This window comes from Palaemon carinicauda, chromosome 40, assembly GCF_036898095.1.
Source record: "Palaemon carinicauda isolate YSFRI2023 chromosome 40, ASM3689809v2, whole genome shotgun sequence".
Classification (NCBI taxonomy): Eukaryota; Metazoa; Arthropoda; class Malacostraca; order Decapoda; family Palaemonidae; genus Palaemon; species Palaemon carinicauda.
The window spans coordinates 62,881,035-62,901,460 of record NC_090764.1 but is presented as its reverse complement, the minus strand read 5'-3'; the positions used below and the strand labels follow the sequence as shown (position 1 = coordinate 62,901,460).

At 38.0% G+C, this 20,426-nt stretch overlaps 1 protein-coding gene across 1 annotated transcript in view; it reads right to left on the bottom strand.

Moving 5' to 3' along the window:
* Positions 1-992: 992 nt before the first annotated feature.
* Positions 993-20,426, bottom strand: part of LOC137631815 (protein phosphatase 1G) — a 43,432-nt gene continuing 23,998 nt past the window's right edge. Inside the window, exons 5-8 of the mRNA XM_068363812.1 lie at positions 12,914-13,043; positions 12,556-12,790; positions 7,242-7,456; positions 993-2,077 (exon numbers count right to left, since the gene is read on the bottom strand). Of these exons, the coding sequence (XP_068219913.1) occupies positions 1,823-2,077; positions 7,242-7,456; positions 12,556-12,790; positions 12,914-13,043 (835 nt within the window). The 3' untranslated portion in view covers positions 993-1,822. The remainder of the gene's footprint in view (positions 2,078-7,241; positions 7,457-12,555; positions 12,791-12,913; positions 13,044-20,426) is intronic.

Genomic DNA, 20,426 nt, shown 5'->3' with positions numbered 1-20,426 from the left:
TTCACATAACCGAGGCATTAGATTACTGTAATCGCACGTTAACATAACATTCTACGCAAAAAGTTACCCTATGATCTACTAACATATACACTTGTATACAACATTCTTCAACATAGGTATACATATACACACCTTAATTATAAATGATTACAGCAAGTTAATATTAGTAGAGAAAGAACATTTTACAAATAGCATATATTTATTACTTAAAACATTATATCCATTTTTAATAAGTAAAATCATGAGCCTTGGAAACCTTTCAACATTTACGTGGCTCTCAAACAGCATCACAAACTTAGGAACAAGTGTTTATGATGTTTCGTCACTTTTACTTTCCAAGGAACTCACTGAGGTTATGCATCTATAAAAATTGCCAGATGGAAAGTTAAACATTTTCCAAGAAATCAATGAGGTCGTTTGTACTTGTGTGAACTAACTACAAAGAGCCATATATCAACACAAACTGAGGCAGTCTATTTTTTTCCCTTAAGGAAAATTACATGAGTACATGTCCATCAAATAACAGGCATAACAATGCCACCCATTTTATTTTTTTTTTTTTTTCAAATAAAGATTTATTCTTGAATAATTTACCAAACACACGTCATTGTTTCACTTAACCACTCTGTGCTGATAAAAATGCCATTCCTACTTACAGGACATTGTCACCACTCCTACTTATGAAAAACTCTACTGACATGACACACATATCCTCTTACGGGGGACTGACAACGCCCATAGGCAGCATTACTACAATCTTCATTTAGCATATGACAAATACATCATAAGAGATGAAATCTTTAAATATACTCTCTATCTTACCTTAAATAAATGACACTATGCAATATAAACTGCATGCAAAACTTTAAATTGGGAGTAAAATTTGCAGATAAGTTTTCATTTCTCTTCCCCAAAAGCAAATCAAATCTTGACTGGAGAAAGTAAAAATAAAACAAAAGGTAAACTCTAGAAATAAAAATAAAACAAAAGGCCTATTGTGCTCAATCTTCACTGGTACTGAAATCATCATTGATACCAATGGTTTATTACAGATGCAGGTACAAAATATAAATACTGTATAAGCACTGTCAAAATATCACAAGCATATGACCACCTGAAACACTTGAAAAAGTACAGTATACTAAATATATTGATATTTTCCCGCTAATATTAAGACATAAATGAAATTTGAATATAACAGTATTTTTAATACAGACATAAAAATGATTAAACTTTATTTTTAAGAATAACAGTGGCTCGAAAATGTTTCGTTACAAAAAATATTCAAGAATCCCTAATAAACTTTTGAACCCAAAAGTTTAACTGATTAGACAAAATTAAGCAGTTTTGAAATTATATCTTCCATAGAATAATTACTCAATTATCTCAAAGATTTAACTTTGACCCGCTTATATATGTGTAAAGTAACAGAAAATTCTATGCTGGTGCCTGACAACTGGGCACAGTCAAGCAAAGCCATTCAACTTGCTTTGGTCACCGATTAAAGAAACAAAAGACAGACAAGACAGAAAAGCACTGCTCTGGTAGCACAAATGTGGCAAATCACTATAATCAAATGTAGCTTTAGTTCCGTACTAGCATTCGGTATCGAGACGAAAAAGGGTGAAAGTTGATCTGTATCAATTCCGAATACCAGACTATTCTCCAATACAGACGATGCACCATCACTATTCCTGAGTGTTCCATCATATGCTCTTCCTGAATAAACGAAGGTTCTTGAAACCAAGAATGAATAAAACTTCTTGATTTAAAAAAAAAAAAAAACTTTCATAAATAAAAGGTGCCTATATTCAAATATTCATTATTTACCTTCACACTTCAATTTTTTATCATCTTGTCTGAAATCATCGTTTTCTGCTTCTTCTGATTTTCGTTTTGCACTTCCACCAGACTCCAATTCATTATCATCTTGTCTGACATCTTCCTTTTCTGCTTCTGTTTTTATTTTTTCACTTCCACGTGACTCGATATCTTTGAATTTAACTATGATGCAGGTCATGTTATCACAACCTGTACCATCCCCAAGAGTATCAGGTGCTAGACAATGGTCAAATAACTGGAAGAAAAAAAAAGCAGGTAACTATAACTATATATAAAATGTCATAGATGATAACTATAGGCTAAAGCATGATATTTGCCCCCAAAAAAATACAAAGACGAGAAAATATATGTTAGCCGGTTTTGCTCATGTATGAGCATTCTGTACTCGTAGTGTCTATTTGTGTTTTTGGGTAACTACATTTTTGGATTTCACAGAAGGGGCTTACTACTGGTGGGTAAATAGCCCTGAAATATAATGATCATATTGTTATAATACCTAGTGGTCAGTAAAATTACTACTAAAAGTTCATAATCATACATACTAAAATCTATTCAATCTATCTCTGCCCACCCCCCCCCACCCACCCCCATTCAAAATCCTCATCTTCGAGAACAAACTATGAAGGATATTACTTTTTTGGCCATAGTGAATTAGGTACTTAATCCCACAAAACAAATTAGGAACAAGACCTCCAATACCTGAATTTCTATCTAAATACACTGAATGATTCTTATTGGAGAAGACCCATTTTTCTGCTGAAATGCTTTCATCCCTTTTCAGAGAAGGACTGTGGAAAAAAAATTGACACAAACAGCCTTAACATCCTACTTTTGTTCTGAAGGATAACAAACGGGATAGAGTTATCTTAGTGTTCCACTGAGATTACTCTGACAAACAGTATTTGTAGTTCCCTTATGTGTTTAGTTGAAGCTAATGTTTACGCCACAAGCTCTGCAAGAGAAAAATTTCCACTGCTCAAAGATTGGGTTTGTAAATAAATTTAGTTAAACCACATCCAAATTTTAGAAAATCAATACTCAAATGTTACAATATAATCGGAATAACAACTAAAACCGACAGATGTAATCCCAGATGCTTGGCCACATATTTAAGATGCAGCTATGGCTAAAAAAGGAAGTTTTTTTTTTTTTTTTAATTTAACAATCTCCAAACTCTTTCTTGTCATTGTCAGACACAGTTCTGCACCAATCAAAGTAAACATTCCATTGTCTTTAAAATGTAATATTGTCAAGACAAAATAAAATTTCAGTGCCTTGGATATACAACATTAGTACACTGTTTGGCCAGTCTAGAGGGTTTCAGAAACCTTTTGTTTTCAAGGATACGGGGCACAGTCTTCATGTGGTTACATTAGCACAAGTTTGTTTGTATGAATTATCTGAGAAAGATTGTTTGAGCAAATCGACTTCGTACAGCAAACATCTTGTACAACCCAACAACAGACTCAACAGATCTGAGAATTAAATGTTTCCAAACTTGTTTAACACCTGTTGTACGATGGGAAAACACTGGGAACGATAACTAAAGAACACATATTTCACAAGAGAATTACAAAAATATCTACACTAACATCTCGGCACATAAGGGTAAGCATTGGTTTCGAGGTTCTTACTTCATCAACAGTAGAGATGAAATGATCCAAGCTACCATCTGTATTCCTACACGGATACAAACTTCCAAGTCATACGTATGGAGTTACCACTAATCATGTTTTCTATGAGCAGCCAATCAAAATTTTGGTTGATCATATCATGCTTCGTGCTGGGTCAACGCAGTGCATGCGCAAGGAGAAAGCGGGTTTCATCACAACAGTTGGTCACACGAGTGAAAGGTTGTATTCTCACTTCCTCTCTATGATACAGCTTTTCGCATTCATCTCATTTACCCATTTAGTGTTTAGCACTCTTACCTTGTGTTTTTAACTTAATTCACAGTCACTTTACTGACTTCATTAACAGTACGTTTTGAGAAAGTGCTTTTGTCTAGTAAATCTCAGTATTTAAATTTTTATGCACACCGGAATAGCGACTATTGTGGCATCCTTATGAGTTGGGGAGATGAACAAGCATGCTTTTTGTCCCTCTTGCCTAGACAAGAGATATTAAAGGGAATCTCCTACGTAAATACTGCGGGGAGTGGACTCCCTCAAAAAGGTAGAGATGATATTCTTGTCACAGGAAACTTAACGAGATTACATTCTATGCAATGAGTATTCCCCGTTAGTTTTTCATATTTTTCAGATAAGATGTTCAACTTTAGAAGTGTCTCTAATTAGAACAATGAAAGCATCTCCTCGTTCCCGGCGGGACCTTAAAGTTGAGCCTATCCTTTCCCCCCTTACTGGAAAATCCTGATTATCAGTCTCCAGCTCATATTAAGGAGAAACGCCTACCTCATACGCCTAAGGCTCCTCTAAAGAGCGCCATGAATGAATTATCTCTCTACTATAAGGGAGGTCAGAAGACTTCAGCTGGCCCTGTCTGAGTAGAGAAATTTATTTACCCCATCTGGGGCCTTTCAGAGCCCATTACTGTTCCCACAGAACTTGGCTGACTAACTTAGTGCTGTCTGTCCAAACAGAGGATGTATCAGTACTCTCCATTCTTTCACACAGAAATAATGAACATGGATATAGCAGCGATGTCAGTGATCCAAAACTGTTCATAGCTCGACAACTGGTCTAGAGCAATATCCCACTATGCGACTACAGATCTGAAGGATCGTAATGCCTTCCGAGCAGGGTCAAAAGCCCTAGAATTCCTTTTATTCCAGACCGTTATTCTATGAGGGAACTGTGTCTTTAAAAGATGGCGAAGTCATGGAAAACGAGCGGGCAAATCGATTAATATGACAAATTTGAAAGTAATTTGTATTTTTCCTAATGATATAAACATGTAGCTATTTATAAGGGTATTACTTTCGGTGAAGCTGAAAGACGAGCCATTAGAATTTTGGCGAGGGTTAACCAACGACCCGCTGTTACTCGCTTTGCTTGGAGGTAGGACTCCAAGAGGGACTAGCACTGGTGGGCCAGTCTGTAGTAGTGGTAGGTTGGCCTTGGCACCAACCACCCGTTGAGATACTACCGCTAGAGAATTACGGGGTTATTTGCCTGGCCAGAAAGTACTACATTGGATCCTTTTCTCTAGTTACGGTTCATTTTCCCTTTGCCTACACATATACCGTATAGTCTGACCTATACTTTACAGATTCTTCTTTGTCCTCATACACCTGATAACACTGAGATTACCAAACAATTCCCCTTCGCCGAAGGGGTTAACCATTGCACTGTAATGGTCCAGTGGCTACTTTCCTCTTGGTTAGGGTAGAATAAAGATTTTAGCTATGGCAAGCAGCACTTCTAGGACTATACTAAAAAATCAAACCATTGTTCTCCAGTCTTGAGAAGTGCCATAGCCTTCCACTGTCTTGGGGTAGAGTTCTCTTGCTTGAGGGTACACTCGGGCACACTGCATCTTATTTCCCTTCCAGTTGTTTTGTTAGTTTTTATAGTATATATAGGAAATATTTATTTTAATGTTATTGTTCTTAAAATATTTTATTTTTCCTTGTTTCCTTTCCTAACCGGGCTATTTTCCCTGTTTTACCTTCAAAGATAGCCAACCAGCTTTAATAACATTAGGTAGTCTACACTGACCAAATGTTACAATCAAAGTAGCAAGAGGAATGCATTGTTCTCCAACTTTTTCTCATTCTAACTTCTTTTACTACTCTTTGACTTTTCAGTTCATCCATAATTTCTATCTCTAGTAACTTTGAGCATATATCACACTCCTCCTCAGGTTAAAAATGGAGTGTGAAAAGCATTTGACACTATGATCATCCATTTTACTATTTGCCTATTAGCTTTAAAAACATTCACATTTTCATGTCTTCCATTTTCAAATTCTAGAATAAAATTTTTTTCATATTTCACTACTTCATAGTGACCCGGTAATACCTGTGCTTTTCTATACTTTTCTGTTTTGCAGATATCTCTTATTCTCTCTCTTCTTCTCTACATGGTGTGAGTAGGGCTCTAATGTCCCATTATTACAACCAGAGTTAGAATTGTCAATACCAAGATCCATGTTCATATTTTCCAGGTTGCCATTGAGGGATTGGTTTGCAAACGGGCAGCAAGCCGAGTTATTCACCTCTTATTAGTGGATGTCAGTCCTTCAATCCCATGTGGCTCAACATGATATAAGGTTTCAGAAAGGGACCAGTCCTCTATTAGAGAGGGGCTGAGTACACTGGGCAGTGGGGGTAGTTACCCCTCCCAATGCCTGGCATCACCCATTACACGCCCGACTCTACCAGACTAAGTCTGCACCCAATGAGGTCTGCCAGAGGGTGATTGTCTAAATTTGAAGCATATACAAAACCCGGTCAATGTTCTAACAGCGGTTGTCAACAAAATTCCAATAGAGCAAGAGGATAAAAACTGAAATAAAGAAGACGCCTTATAGAGGTCCAGTCTTAGTCTAGTCTCTCAGAAATGGCCTTACCAGTATGACTAAACCTGCCAGGGGGAAAAAATTACCCCACCACCATAGCCAGCCCATCATTGGACCATCAGGGAGGCCCGGAGCTTTGGCTTTAATTTAAAAACTGTACTGTAGCAGAATGTGTAAACATAGTTCATTACATTATTACATTAGTTATAATTAAATATAGAAAACAAGGACAGTTGATAAGAAATAAAGATGACAGTTTGTAGTTTGACTACCACTCGCTCACCACAAGGTTAATGTGACCTACAGCAAAATTCATCAAATGAACTGAATCTTAATTTATCATTTAGTTACTTATCTCTGGGTAACATGATGCCCCCCCCCACTCATTTCCATTACTGGAGTCTTACAAGAAACAAAACACCAAATATCTTGATAAATTCTAGCTCTAGATTATAGAATTTCTGGGTAACCTATAATGATGAAGTAAAAGTTTCTCTAAAAGAATTTGCATCCATGAATATGGCCTAAAATCTTTAAAGAACAGCATGTATCAGAGCAGTCAATGAAAAGATCTGGGTAGTGGGGAGAGAGAGGATCCTATATCCTTACCTACAAAAAGTTATGCTTCCAATTTTGTTGGGGTTGAATCTAATTTTGTATTGCTCTTGTGTATAATTTATATATAAAAAAAAAGTTATAATAAATAACTTCCCATGCTGATCTAAACTTTATTTCCTATCTCCTGGTTTTGAATTGCTTCTTGACAGTTTCCATGGACTTTGCATTAATCTTTTCCTCTGAACAAGGGCCAAACGTAACTGTCCTCCTTCAGTCAGTGGAATAGATTAATAAAATAGTAGCACAATGTATGAGTGACGCACACAATTATATAAACAAGGTAACATGAAAATACTTACTTCTTCGCATATAGATGAAAGTTTCTTGTTTTCAGCTAGTCTTTCTAATACAAAGGTACAAGCTTCCTCCGAAGAGAGTGAGTTCCAAATGCCGTCACACGCCACAATCATAAACTCATCTTTAGGGCCAAGGGTCATTGACTGCACATCAGGCAATGGGCTAATCATCTGTTCCTCTGGTGGCAAATTTTTGTTCTGTTTGTAACCATGGTCCCCTGTTTAATTAAAGTAATAACACATAAGTAACTATCACCTAAAAGAAAAACTTAACCTACAAACAATCATTCATATGTAATGGATAAATTTATTTTGATACTGAACTTTCATAAATGAAGATAAAGAGATATTTGTTTTTGTTTTGGTGATCAGCTGATGACTCGCCAATGCCATCTACATGTATATATGCCAACTGATGGTATTCGAGCAGTTGTTTATGCAGTATATATGTATTTTCCCATTTTTTTTTACTATTTTGTAATAAAGCAAGATTTTGGTAATGACTTTGTTGCATGGATTCCAAAAGAATACAGATAGCTGTTGCTGAACAGAAACTTGAAAAAATATCTCACTGCAAGTTGAGTTCCACAGTGTTACCAAGTTACCTGTGGAGTAATTAGATCTTAAGTTGCACAAACAAAAAATATTCCACCATGTGACATTTATAGGGAATTCTTTATTTGATCAACAATTTCCATCCTGAACCCCTGTAAAGTGAACCGGCTAAAGCAGAAAAGGTCTATGCCGGGTCTCCAACCTCCCTTCAGTTTCTCCATTAGGAAGAGGTTGCTGTAGAATTCTCGAGATCTATTTGACAATTCCTCGACAGCATTCTTCTCTTCAATCTTTTACACCTCCTCGCAAGAGTAGGTTTCACTGGGATCCCATCAAATAGAATGATGGAATCATCGGAGAGTGAAAGAGACGCAATACCCTGAATGAAGCACCTCTGCTGCCCAGGGTTTTTCCCTGTACATCTGCCACCTCGTACAATGACTTTGCCGACATCCCCCACCGGTTATAAGTCGGAGGACAAGCTGTCCCTAACGAGCACCTTCACATCTTTGGTTCCTCCTCCAAACATGCCTATGTTTCCATTACCTCTACACCGAAAGGACGACATGGGCTCAGATTGTCTTTCGTATTGTGGAGCATGGTCTGATTCCATTAGCAGATGACGCTGGGGGTGCCTACTTCATTAGAAATGATCTAGGCAAGGTTCAAGGAGGAGCAGAGAAGTGCAGCTGCTCTCTTTAACAAGGAAGCCTGGTTAGACTTCTCTATTTTCTCAGGTGGGAAGTCAGATGGTATATTACACGTATTCCTTAGGGATAATGTATCCCTGGCCAACAGGTGTTGGGCAAACTTGGACGAAATGATGTTCCTCCTCTTTAGGACACAAAACTACCTCAGACAAAGGTACACTGGTAGAGCACAAAGGCCAGAGCTTTTGCTTCATATTGGAATATTTCATCAAATTGCTTTCGGAAATCAATTCCGAAAGATTTTTACACTACATAAACACAATCTTGAACAGTGGTCTAGCCATGAGCAAGCCTGGAAGGCTGAAATATCTGCAGCTTCTAGGTTTTGGAATTCTGGAGAAGGGAATCATTGGTTTGATAATCAACATTTCATAGCAGATATCAAATGTCAGGTCAATAGGCAAGGTGTTAAGGAGGTTAGGGTGAGCTCCAGTAAGTGCGTAAAACCCACGCTGAAGAGACAGAGGAAGTGGAGGTAGTCTTGATGACCTACTCAATCTCAGGGAGTTCTCTGCATCTGGAATGTTTATTCAGCAAAGATAAGGTGTCCTTAGGTTTATTTGATAGGGGGTATGTCTTACCTATGACAGAGAATTTGAGGTTCTGGAAAGACCCCATCAATACGGCAGTCCTCCCACCACAGGAGCATGAGGGGCTTCACCAAGGTCTTTAAATGCAGAAAATGAGGACTATTACATTCACAAAATTTGATACTTCTCCTGGGTCCAAGGCTGGAACTTCAAGGGAAGCAACACTCAACACTTCAGAGGGTGCTGCTTGAACAGATGACTCCAGTGTCTTATCACTATAAGAGCTGAAGGGCTTGGAGACATGCCGAGGCCTGGACACTGGTTGGGTAGGTTCCGGTTTAGGAATGAGCTTAGCACGTTTATTCCTTTCTGGATCGTGTGTTCCAACAGAACCTTCAATGTATACTTTCTTTGGAGAAGATGGCCCTGTAGAACCCTGTCCAGTGGGGTACCAGGGATGCTTACTCATTTTCTGAGAGAAACTTGTTTCACTACTTCCCACTTGGGGATGTAGTACTTGTAAGGCCCTGTGGGGTCACAGGAAGAGCTTGTTCCTGAGAAGCTTTCGAGGGTGATTAATAGGAATCTTCCAAAGCAATAGGAGGTTCAAGGGTAGTGTCACCCACTTTTGTGGTACGTACGAAAAGCGGGGAAAATAGACAACTTTTACATCGTAAAGCAGATTTATTGTAAGTTAATTGACATGAAATTAGCTTCTATCTTCTTCAAAATGAATGAATGTCTTTAATTAGATAATAGACGTGATCCAGAACTCTCGTTCACTTTCATATTTGAATTCTTTAAATTCTGACTTAAGATAACAACGAAATAACTTTACAACTTATCAGAATACATTTGGGGAGAAAGGACACAGGGGAATAGTTAAGTTAATTACAAAGAGATAAAGGTTGGGCGACTTGTCCAGTGTCGACACCAGCCATGTCTGAAAGAGGTCTACCATGGCTATGGGTATACTGACGTTTACCCACTTACTACTGTACTGACTACACCTATCTTCTGAGGTGTTCTTCGTGGCGAGCTCATTGCTGGGGGTTATGAGGGCCTGCCTGGCCTCTAGGAATCAGTGGCAGGTGATGCAACTGCAACCCCTCTACCCGGGTGCTACCTGCCCACATACAAAAGGAACTCAGAACATTGTGCTGCGTAAGCAGATCGATGACGCCAGTAAGAAAGTGATCAAAACTCTCTTTCCCAGCCCGGAAATTGGAGACGAGGTCATAGGTTGACGACCGTCTGCCCTGTTTCCTATGAATTCCTGTCCCCAAACGGCCTATTAAGAAATTACTAACCTCCCTCTTAATTTTGTGACAGGAGACCTATTTTGGCCACTCAGAATTATACACTGTGTAGACACTTTTCTTACTTGTAAAGGGGAAACCTTAGAACTCGCGTGAAATTTCCAACATCTGCCATAATCAAATGCTTGAACCTTAAAACACTCGGAGGATATCGAGAAAGAGTCAAGTTCTCAAATTCTGGAGATATCAGTCACTTCTACAGAGGCATTATCCTCAGTTTGTAAAGTAGTAGATGATAAGGGTCATGATCAATTCTGGCATTTGGCCTCACTAAGAAAGGCAGGATATACCACATCGACAAAGGATTGGCCGTAATCTTTTGTTATTGGAGTTATCAGACAAGGCAAGTCCAGGGCTGGAAAATGAATGCTTAGCTTTCTTCTTCCTGCGACTATTATAACTCTCCCATTGAGAAGATGACCATTCCTTGGAAATATAACAAGGAGAATCCATTTCACATCTCTCCCCTGCATGCAGCACACAAGGGATGAGGATCAAATTCTAAACTGCTTGTGGAGGTGCCGCAAGGACGACCTTCAAGACCATTGCAGGTCAGCATAAAAACAAGTTTAACACTCATTCTGCAAACCTAGTTAAGATTTCACACAAAGCATTGTGGTGGCCGATGCGGTAATTTTACTGACGGGTGAACACCAGACTGGGGTTCGAGTCCCGCTCAAACTCGTTAGTTCCTTTGGTCGCTGCAATCTCACCACCCCTGTGAGCTAATGATAGGGGGTTTGAGGAGCCTATAGATCTATCTGCTGAGTCATCAGCAGCCACTGCTTGGCCCTCCTTGGTTCTAACTTGGGCGAAGAGGGGGCTTGGGTGCTGATCATATGTATATATGGTCAGTCACTGGGCATTGTCCTGATTGATAGCGTAACATCACTGTCCCTTGCCTCTGTCATTCATGAGCAGCCTTTAAAACCTTTAAGGGTCAGTCATCATACCTTGATGTGCCAATACTGGATCTACAGCTAAGCCACTTCATTGGTGTTAAAAGAGATCTTGACCAGCTTCCAGTGCTCATTTAAATAGGATGTGTTGCATAACTTGCATTATTTGCACTGGATAGCTACACTGGCATTCACTATTAGATGAGTGTCTCCATTTATAAGTGTTGCTCCTAGACTTGCTCACTACAGTTTTTAATCTATTTAATGTTACTCCACTCGGGAGTTGTTCATTTGGACTCCGGATGGCAACATTTGGTGAGTAGTGGTCCCATTCTCTTCATTTTTTGAGCTCAAGCTGAATTGACTGCTCAGGATCTAAACTATAAATGGTTATAAAGTTCTTTCTGATGACTTGTTCCTCGCAGCAACCAGGAGCAAGGTGGCTGAGTATAAGCTAGCATCATCTCACCGAAGAGTTGGTGGGTACATGACACAACCACACATATTCAACAGACCCACAAAAATTCTTCTATCTGGCCACAACTAAGTGCACCAGAGCTTATATTATTTAGATAATGAAGATTTGTATCCACATGGGAACAAGTAATTTTTCAATGTAAATTTTGTTTCAAGAAAGAAAGCAAGCAAGCAAGCAAGCGCACACACACACACACACTCTCTCTCTCTATAAATGTGGACATGTTGCAAAACAATAAATACTGAATGTCAATGGCTATCGCAACCTCAAGAGATTGCAAAGTGAGGAGTACCTTTTGTAATAGAATTACAAGGTATCCTACATGATTATTGGTGAGTAGCCTATCCTAACCCTGCACTCTAGATAATTGCTGGTGTGTTTCTATCAAAAACACTCCACCCGAGGCTGAAGTGTTTGGGGATACTTCATAACACTAAAACCTTAATTTAGTTGACTAAATTAATTTTCAAATAAATATACTTGTTGGAAAGCATTCACATTATTCTCATACAGTGTTAAATTTCCTAAAAATTCTATGGGATTTATCAATATGCTGAGCATTTGAGTATTGTTGGAAAATTAAATAGCAAGGTTATCTAACAGACTGGAAGGGATAGCATGAAATTAGGGTTGTAAACATAACAGCATTTCACACGCTGCCTCCAAATAGGCAAATTTTAAAGGTTTTATTGGAAGCCTGGGGAAACTATAACTCTGAGACAATTACTGTACATATGAAACCTAATGTGTTATCTGCATGAAAGCTATTTTAATGCTCATATTTCAAAATATTTTCATTGAATTCAACAGAAAAAACACAACTCACCAATAGCTCTTGAAAGATTAAGTCCGCCATTGACACGGCCATCTTCTGTGACTCTCCCTCCGGCTTTAATTATTCTAGATGTTTCTTCATCATCTTCTGGCTTATGATCGATACTCATGTCAACTGCTTTTCCGTCGCGGCAGACTACAATACGAGAGTCCCCCACATTTGCAACATATAATTTTGATCCTCGGATGAGAGCTAAACAAGCTGTACATCCACTATCAAATCCGGGCTGTAAAGAAGAATTAATAGAGAATTAGTTTTTAAATATAAAATTGTCCTAACAGTGTTCAAAACAATTCATTCAATTTTATAAAGCTGTTTGTCAAAACAATTAAAGAAAACAAAATAATACCTCTTCTTTCATGTTCATTGCAAATTCTCTGTATGGGTCATCATCATCAACTTCTTCATCTTCGTCGTCGTCGTCTTCTTCGTCTTCATCATCATCATCTTCACTTTCCCCTTCTTCCTCCTCCTCATCACTATTAAAGACAAAAGTTGGTCTTTAGAAAATGACTAGACTGTATCTGATTAAAAGTAAACCCACATACTAAGTACATATGAAGTAACCCAAATAAGGGCAGATTTAACAGCAACGAATATGAACTTAAAAACCAGTTTACACTATTATTATTATTATCATTACATGATAAGCTACAACCCTGGTTGGAAAAGCAGGATGTTATAAGCCCAGGGCTCCAATAGGGAAAATAGCCCATTGATGAAAGGAAACAAGGAAAAAAGAAAATATTTCAAGAACAGTAACATTAAAATAAATATTTCCTATATTAACTATAGCAAACTTTTAGCAAAACAAGAGGAAGAGAAATAAGATAGAATAGTGTGCCTGAGTGTACCCTCAAGCAAGAGAACTCCAACCCAAGAAAGTGGGAGACCATGGTACAGAGGTTATGGCACTATCCAAGACTAAAGAACAATGGTTTGATTTCGGAGTGCCCTTTTCCTAGAAGAGTGGCTTACCAAAGCTCAAGTCTTTATTCTACCCTTGCCAAGAGGAAAGTGGCCACTGAACAATTATAGTGCAGTAGTTAAGAGAAGAAGAATTATTTGGTAATATAACCGTTGTCAATTTTTATGTTTTGTTAAATTTTATAGTCTATATAGGAGATATTATTTTAATGTTACTCTTCTTAAAATATTTCATTTTACCTTGTTTCCTTTCCTAAGAAATTTTCTTATTGAAGTATTTTTCAACCTATACTTTATTTTTGTAATAATCTTTTTTTTTTTTTTCAATATACTTCCTCCCTGAGTGTGTTTATGTTCCAGCCTATGAATATATTAAGAATGTCATTTTTCTTTCTCCTAATGTTCTTAAAGTTTACTCAAGGTTGAAGAAATCTTACCTACTCACTGATTTTCCTAGAATTAAATCAACTACCTGTTTATTCAGCAACCTCAAGGCAAGAAAAGATATGGAAATTTGAGGTTCTAGCTAGGTCCCCTTGGCCAGTATGAAAAAAATGAGGGGTGGTGCCCAGTGCCCAGTTCTCTTGACCGTTTACTTTTTGCCCAGAGTTCTGGGTATTCTACTGTTTTATCTTTTTGTGTAGTGAACGTTGGAGCGTGGTCAGCATTCGGACACTAGGCAGTCTGTGTGCTACATCTGGCCACAGTCCGCGTACCACTACATCACATATTAGCATTTCTAATGGCTGCTTTCTAGTGATGACTCTTAAATCCCAAGACAAAACAATAACTCCTGTCCTCTCAACAGATGGTGAAACAAATTTCCGCGAGTTTCTTTTATCATATCCTGGAGGAATATAACTTTTATGTTATGGACTCCAAAACAAACCTTATATATGGAGGAAAGCCAGATTTCTTCAACCCAACTGATCCTAATGCACTAAAAATCTCAAAAACTTTTAAAACAGACTTATAAACCATGAATGGGTTGTAGCTAAAACAATATTCATAGCTTAAACTCCTATGGTGACCTATTGTTAATTGGCTATTCATCTCAAAAGCTTTCCTCAAGATAAAGTTATATGTATGCTCTCTTACATCGCTTAAATCTCCACTCAATTCAATTAGTCTGCAATTGATAAATAAAAAAACAAGCAAACCCTGACAAGTTACAAGCAGTAGCCATAAGGACGTGAAAGGTCAGAGAACAACAAGTACTCTTTGTATGTTGTAATCGGGCCTAGAATAGAAGGGCACTGATCTTGAACTACCAGCTTTTATGTTCCAGGGCAAAACGCCCAGCTCATGTATTTACATTACTATGCATAATCACACCAATCTCTCTAGTCAATGGCAACATTCCCTATATGAGGATTTAACCAACTGCCAACACCCAACCCTTAATACCAACCGAGAGACTTTCGAATCTAGCCTTTATTCATGACTACTGTATGTAAGTGCTATTTTAAGGTATTTCTATGTTGGGATACATGATCAAACCACACAACCAGTCGTCTCTTAAAGGGAGCGGCTTGGCCCAATTGAAACTATGTTCCTTTAGGGTTATTCTAAAAAAAAAAAAAAAAAAAAAAAAAAAAAAAAAAAAATTAAAAGTGTCAAAACCCTCTTTCTGTTTTCTTATACGATGAGTAAGGTATAAGAAGTAATTTCGACGGGGACCATTTTTCAAATGGAAGGTTTCCATTTCTTCAAAAATGAATGTACAAATTGTATCCTATAGAATTCCCAATCTTTTCAATATTTGAATGGTAAAAAAATTCAACGATGAAAAAAGTAAGAATATTTTCTCCAGCAATTTATACTTTTGAGAAAATGGGCTTCAAAAGTTTTTTGAAGGGCTTAGTTGAATTTACTTTAGTATGCATAATTATGGACTTCTACAGGTCATTTCCTTCAACACAGGGGATCATTTCTTAATCATCATATTTCAAGGATATTTACTAATCAGTGGAGAGCCCCTCGTAACGAGAGTCTTGAAGTCTAATTTTGAGGTTAATTTCAATGGGGTCGCATCATACGAAAACAAAATTTACCATATGCACTCTTGGACTAGGCTACGTTGTTGTTCAAACTGTGTACAGTACAGTGGGCCATTGTTAATTGCGGATTCTTGCTTCGCGGCTTAGGTTTTTCGCGCATAAGAACGCAATACTGTACCTACCAAATGAAAATTTAATTAATCGCGTTGAAATTCCCACTACGCGATGATTTCAAATAGCCCGGGCCACTACCTATCTCTCCACCCAGTTCTCTCTGTAGTGTTTATCAATTTATTGTGGTAAAAAATATTACAGCTATATTTGAAACAAACCAGATAGTGATTAATCTGGTGTTTCATTTAACTATATCTCAAAGTAATGCTTGTAATATTTACATTTAGTATTGTATCTATAAATATAAACATGGTGAATTATGTTCTTTTCCATTGTTTGCTTTTACAAGTCGATCGATACTCATCTATCCTTTTCAAATCAGCTAATTAAGGCTAACTACCAAAGGATATTTCATATTTCCTAAAAAGAAACAATAATTACTTGATCTATCATTTTCCAATTCGCATACTAATTTTAAGTTTTATTTGAAATACTTCTCTCATTTTATTTTCTGTCGAGCTGAATCGCTTATAAAGTTAACCGTAGTTTCATTCACGTTGCCGATGCACGATAATTTATAGTTTTTAGCTCTGTGGTGGTTGATTATAAAGTTTAGGAAATTATTTATAGTCATAACATAACTATATTCACAGTTTTCAGACACACTGTAATGTTATCTTCTAAACTTGGCATTTACATTTAATCACGTGATTTGCACATTTATAGGTTCCCAATAAATTTCAGTTATGTTTCTCCAGTTTCTGACAAGGCCTATCCCCGCTTCCAAACAGAATAACGGCTAAAGTTGTATAAGGGAGTTTGACAACCCTCAGACATCCCAGTAACGACCTACAAACACTCACAAGACATAAAATATAAACCTACAATTATCATTCATATGTAATAAATAAATTATTTTGATACTGAACTTTCTTTCATAAATGAAGATAGATATTTGTTTTTGTGATCAGCTGATGACTCGCCAATGCCATCTATATGTAAACATACCAACTGATGGTATCCAAGCAGTTATTTATGTATTTTCTCATGTTTTTTTTGTATTTTGTAATGAAGCAAAATAATAATTTTGTTGCATAGATTCCAAAATAATAAAGATAGTTGTTGCTGAATTGAGAAACATAATAAAACATCTCACTGCAATTGAGTCACGCAGTATTACCAAGTTACCAGTAGAGTAATTAGACAGAGTTGCGTAAACAGAAACAATATCCCACCTTATGAAATTTCTAGAGAATTCTTTATTTGATCAATAATTAATTTTGTATGAAACTGTATACATGAGAAATTTGGGAAATATTACTTCTCTATTAAAATTTGGTCAGGAGATTTAACATCATTGCTTTTATGTATACATCCTAGAAAACATTGCTACTATGGTAGCAACTACAACTGGTTTAGTGGTTTTTGACATGCATATCTAATAAAACTTGGTTGACAGGTGTACAGCTACTTAATATTTGCCTATCACATTTCATACACCAAAAATATGAACATTTACTGTGCCAGACGAAAAATCACACTGTAGAATCACCTACCAGGAAATGCTTCTATATCAAATAGGTTGTGAAACCTCCTATTTGCTTTTTTTCCAAACATTCCTTAGCTAAATATTGGGGGCGTCTTACAACTTATAGCATCTTATGACACGGGAAATACGGTAATTTATATTTTTCCCAACTATACGCCTCTGTTACACAGGAGATAGATAACAGTGCAATCTGGAACACAGCTATAAAAACTTTCAACGTGGTGTCAATAATTAACCGGTCCACTACCAGTGGGTAGCAGGGAAGCATCAACCACCTGCTCCCTCACAGCAACCCCACTTTGATTGTAGAGGGGTTAGGTAAGATTTGTGTAAAATATTCAGGCTTGTATAGTTCAGCAAAACCCATATTACTTTTAAATTTGTCATTTGTTCTAACACAAATACTGTACAAACCGTCATTGCTCTTTACTGACTCACCATATGGTGGGTGGAAGTCCTCTTTCTAACTAGTTGGAACTTCAATACCCAGGATTGCTGCATCGGAGCTTAATATGCGTGAGATAAGCATCCTGACAGCTTGTTAACCATTAACATGATAATCCCAGTGGGTTAATGGCCCATACAAAGATGGGTACGAGTGTAGAATTACATCTCCTCGTAAGGAAATTGGTGACGTAACCATCTAGATCTTAAGATATATTAGCTAAGCAACAACATGGCAGTCCTCTGCATGCATGGCCTGCTCAAGTCAGTGAAAGAGACTTCCCTCAGAGATCTCGGTCCAGGGTGGGTCCTGAGGCAAAGATGCAACCAGCCTCTTCTTACGATGCCTCGGGTTAGATTTAAAGGGTAAGCCCTAATTCCTCTCAAAAGTTATCAAATTTGGAAGTTTGAGGCTTGATCCTCTGTTTCTAGGTGATGTAGAAGCCAGGAAACATATTCCAAGGGTGCGGGTTCGTGAGCTGGAGGCGGTGGAGCGGGCAAAGCCTAGGGTCAGAGGGAGCCCCAGGGGATTGGGAGGACACAGATACCTCCCCAGAGTCTTTAACAAGTTGGAGAACATTGCAGGATCCCTTAAAATTGGCATGGTAACAGAGGCCACCTTAAAGCTCTGCAACATTAGCTAACGAGAATAGGCAGAGGGGAGGGGACCCGGAGACTAGAATAGGCAGAGGGGAGGGGACCCGGAGACGAGAATAGGCAGAGGGGAGGGGACCCGGAGACGAGAATAGGCAGAGGGGAGGGGACCCGGAGACGAGAATAGGAAGAGGGGAGGGGACCAGGAGACGAGAAAAGGAAGAAGGGAGGGGACCAGGAGAGTGAGGAGGATGGAGAAGCCTTCATGCAGGAGCGTCCTGTACACGAAGGGCAAAGAGGGTAACAATCCATAGCTGACAAATGTCAACAAGAGCAGCCCCATAATACTAGAAAAAACCCACATTCGGGCAACCTCAACGGTTCCCATACCAAAAAAAGAAAAATAATTCAAGTTTCCAAGCAAGCCAGTTCCATGAGCATGGAGGAGAACATCCACTCTCAACTCCTGCTGAAATCAAAGCGGAATTGTTGTGAATGAGTCTGGAGGCCATGCTTCTCCAATACCCAATAGTAACTACTGGACTGGCTATTGACACTTTGTTAAAAGCTTTTATAGCCGTGTTCCAGTTTACGCTGTTATTTGTCTATGTAATGAACGGAGTTTTGTATCGGTTTCAAAAAAAAATAAATTGAGTACATGGGAAAATTAGACAAAAAAAAAAAAAAGCAAGAAAAAGATAGTTATTTGTGTATGAATATGTATATGCATGTTAATCATATGAGCAAACATGTACGGAATATTGATGTGTATGCATCTATGTATATGCGCTTGCATGCTTGAAGATAGCAAAGGTATGGCAGTCATTTTAGCCTTCTGGAAACGTAAACATTATAGGGGCTTTCTGGGCAAAGATCTGGCAGCAATTTTAGCCTTCTGGAAGCATTGTAAACGATTACCTTGATGCGAACAGACTTTACATCGCGGGGAAAAGCTTACTTTATGCAAGTAAATGCTGTACTATTAATCTTAATACTAGGGTTATTCATAATATAAATCCGTTCCTGTGCTAAGACGAGTTAACAAAGACAAACCCCCCAAAAAAAGACCTAGGTTGAATGATAAATAAATCTGTGGGATTAAAGGTGTTAAGGAACTATATATTCTATTTTATATATAATAGAATAGTCATGTAAGTCCCAATTAATCTCTCAAATACTTTTCAAAAATACCAAATGGCACATTCAATGCTGTATGACTAATGTAACTAGTGCCAAAATTAGAGGGTTTCTGAAAAGCCTAATCAATAAGACTAATGAAAAAAGATACAATGCTTATTAGACAAGGAATTAAATCTATTTTATATAAACACAGAAGTAAATTTCTACATTGCAAGTAAGGCGATTAAATGCAAGAATAGAAGTCACATTCTTATTTCGAAGAATTATTGCATTATGGGCAACCTGTCTGAAGATGTTTAAAGCTATGACAAACTTCTAAATACAATATCTCAATGGCAAGGTCTATCTAAGACTTGATATATACATACATACATACATACATATACCAAGGCACTTCCCCCAATTTTGGGGGGTAGCCGACATCAACAAAGAAACAAAAACAAATAGAGGACCTCTACTCTCTACGTTCCTCCCAGCCTAACAAGGGACTCAACAGAGTTCAGCTGGTACTGCTAGGGTGCCACAGCCCACCCTCCCACATTATCCACCACAGATGAAGCTTCATAATGCTGAATCCCCTACTGCTGCTACCTCCGCGGTCATCTAAGGCATCGGAGCAGCAGCAGGGCCTACCGGAACTGCGTCACACTCGGTCGCCATTCATTCCTATTTATAGCACGCTCTCTTGCCTCACTCACATCGATCCTCCTATCACCCAGAGCTTCCTTTACTCCATCCATCCACCCAAACCTTGGCCTTCCTCTCGTACTTCTCCCATCAACTCTTGCATTCATCACTTTCTTTAGCAGACAGCCATTTTCCATTCTCTCAACATGGCCAAACCACCTCAACACATTCATATCCACTTTAGCTGCTAACTCATTTCTTACACCCGTTCTCACCCTCACCACTTCGTTCCTAACCCTATCTACTCGAGATACACCAGCCATACTCCTTAGACACTTCATCTCAAACACATTCAATTTCTGTCTCTCCATCGCTTTCATTCCCCACAACTCCGATCCATACATCACAGTTGGTACAATCACTTTCTCATATAGAACTCTCTTTACATTCATGCCCAACCCTCTATT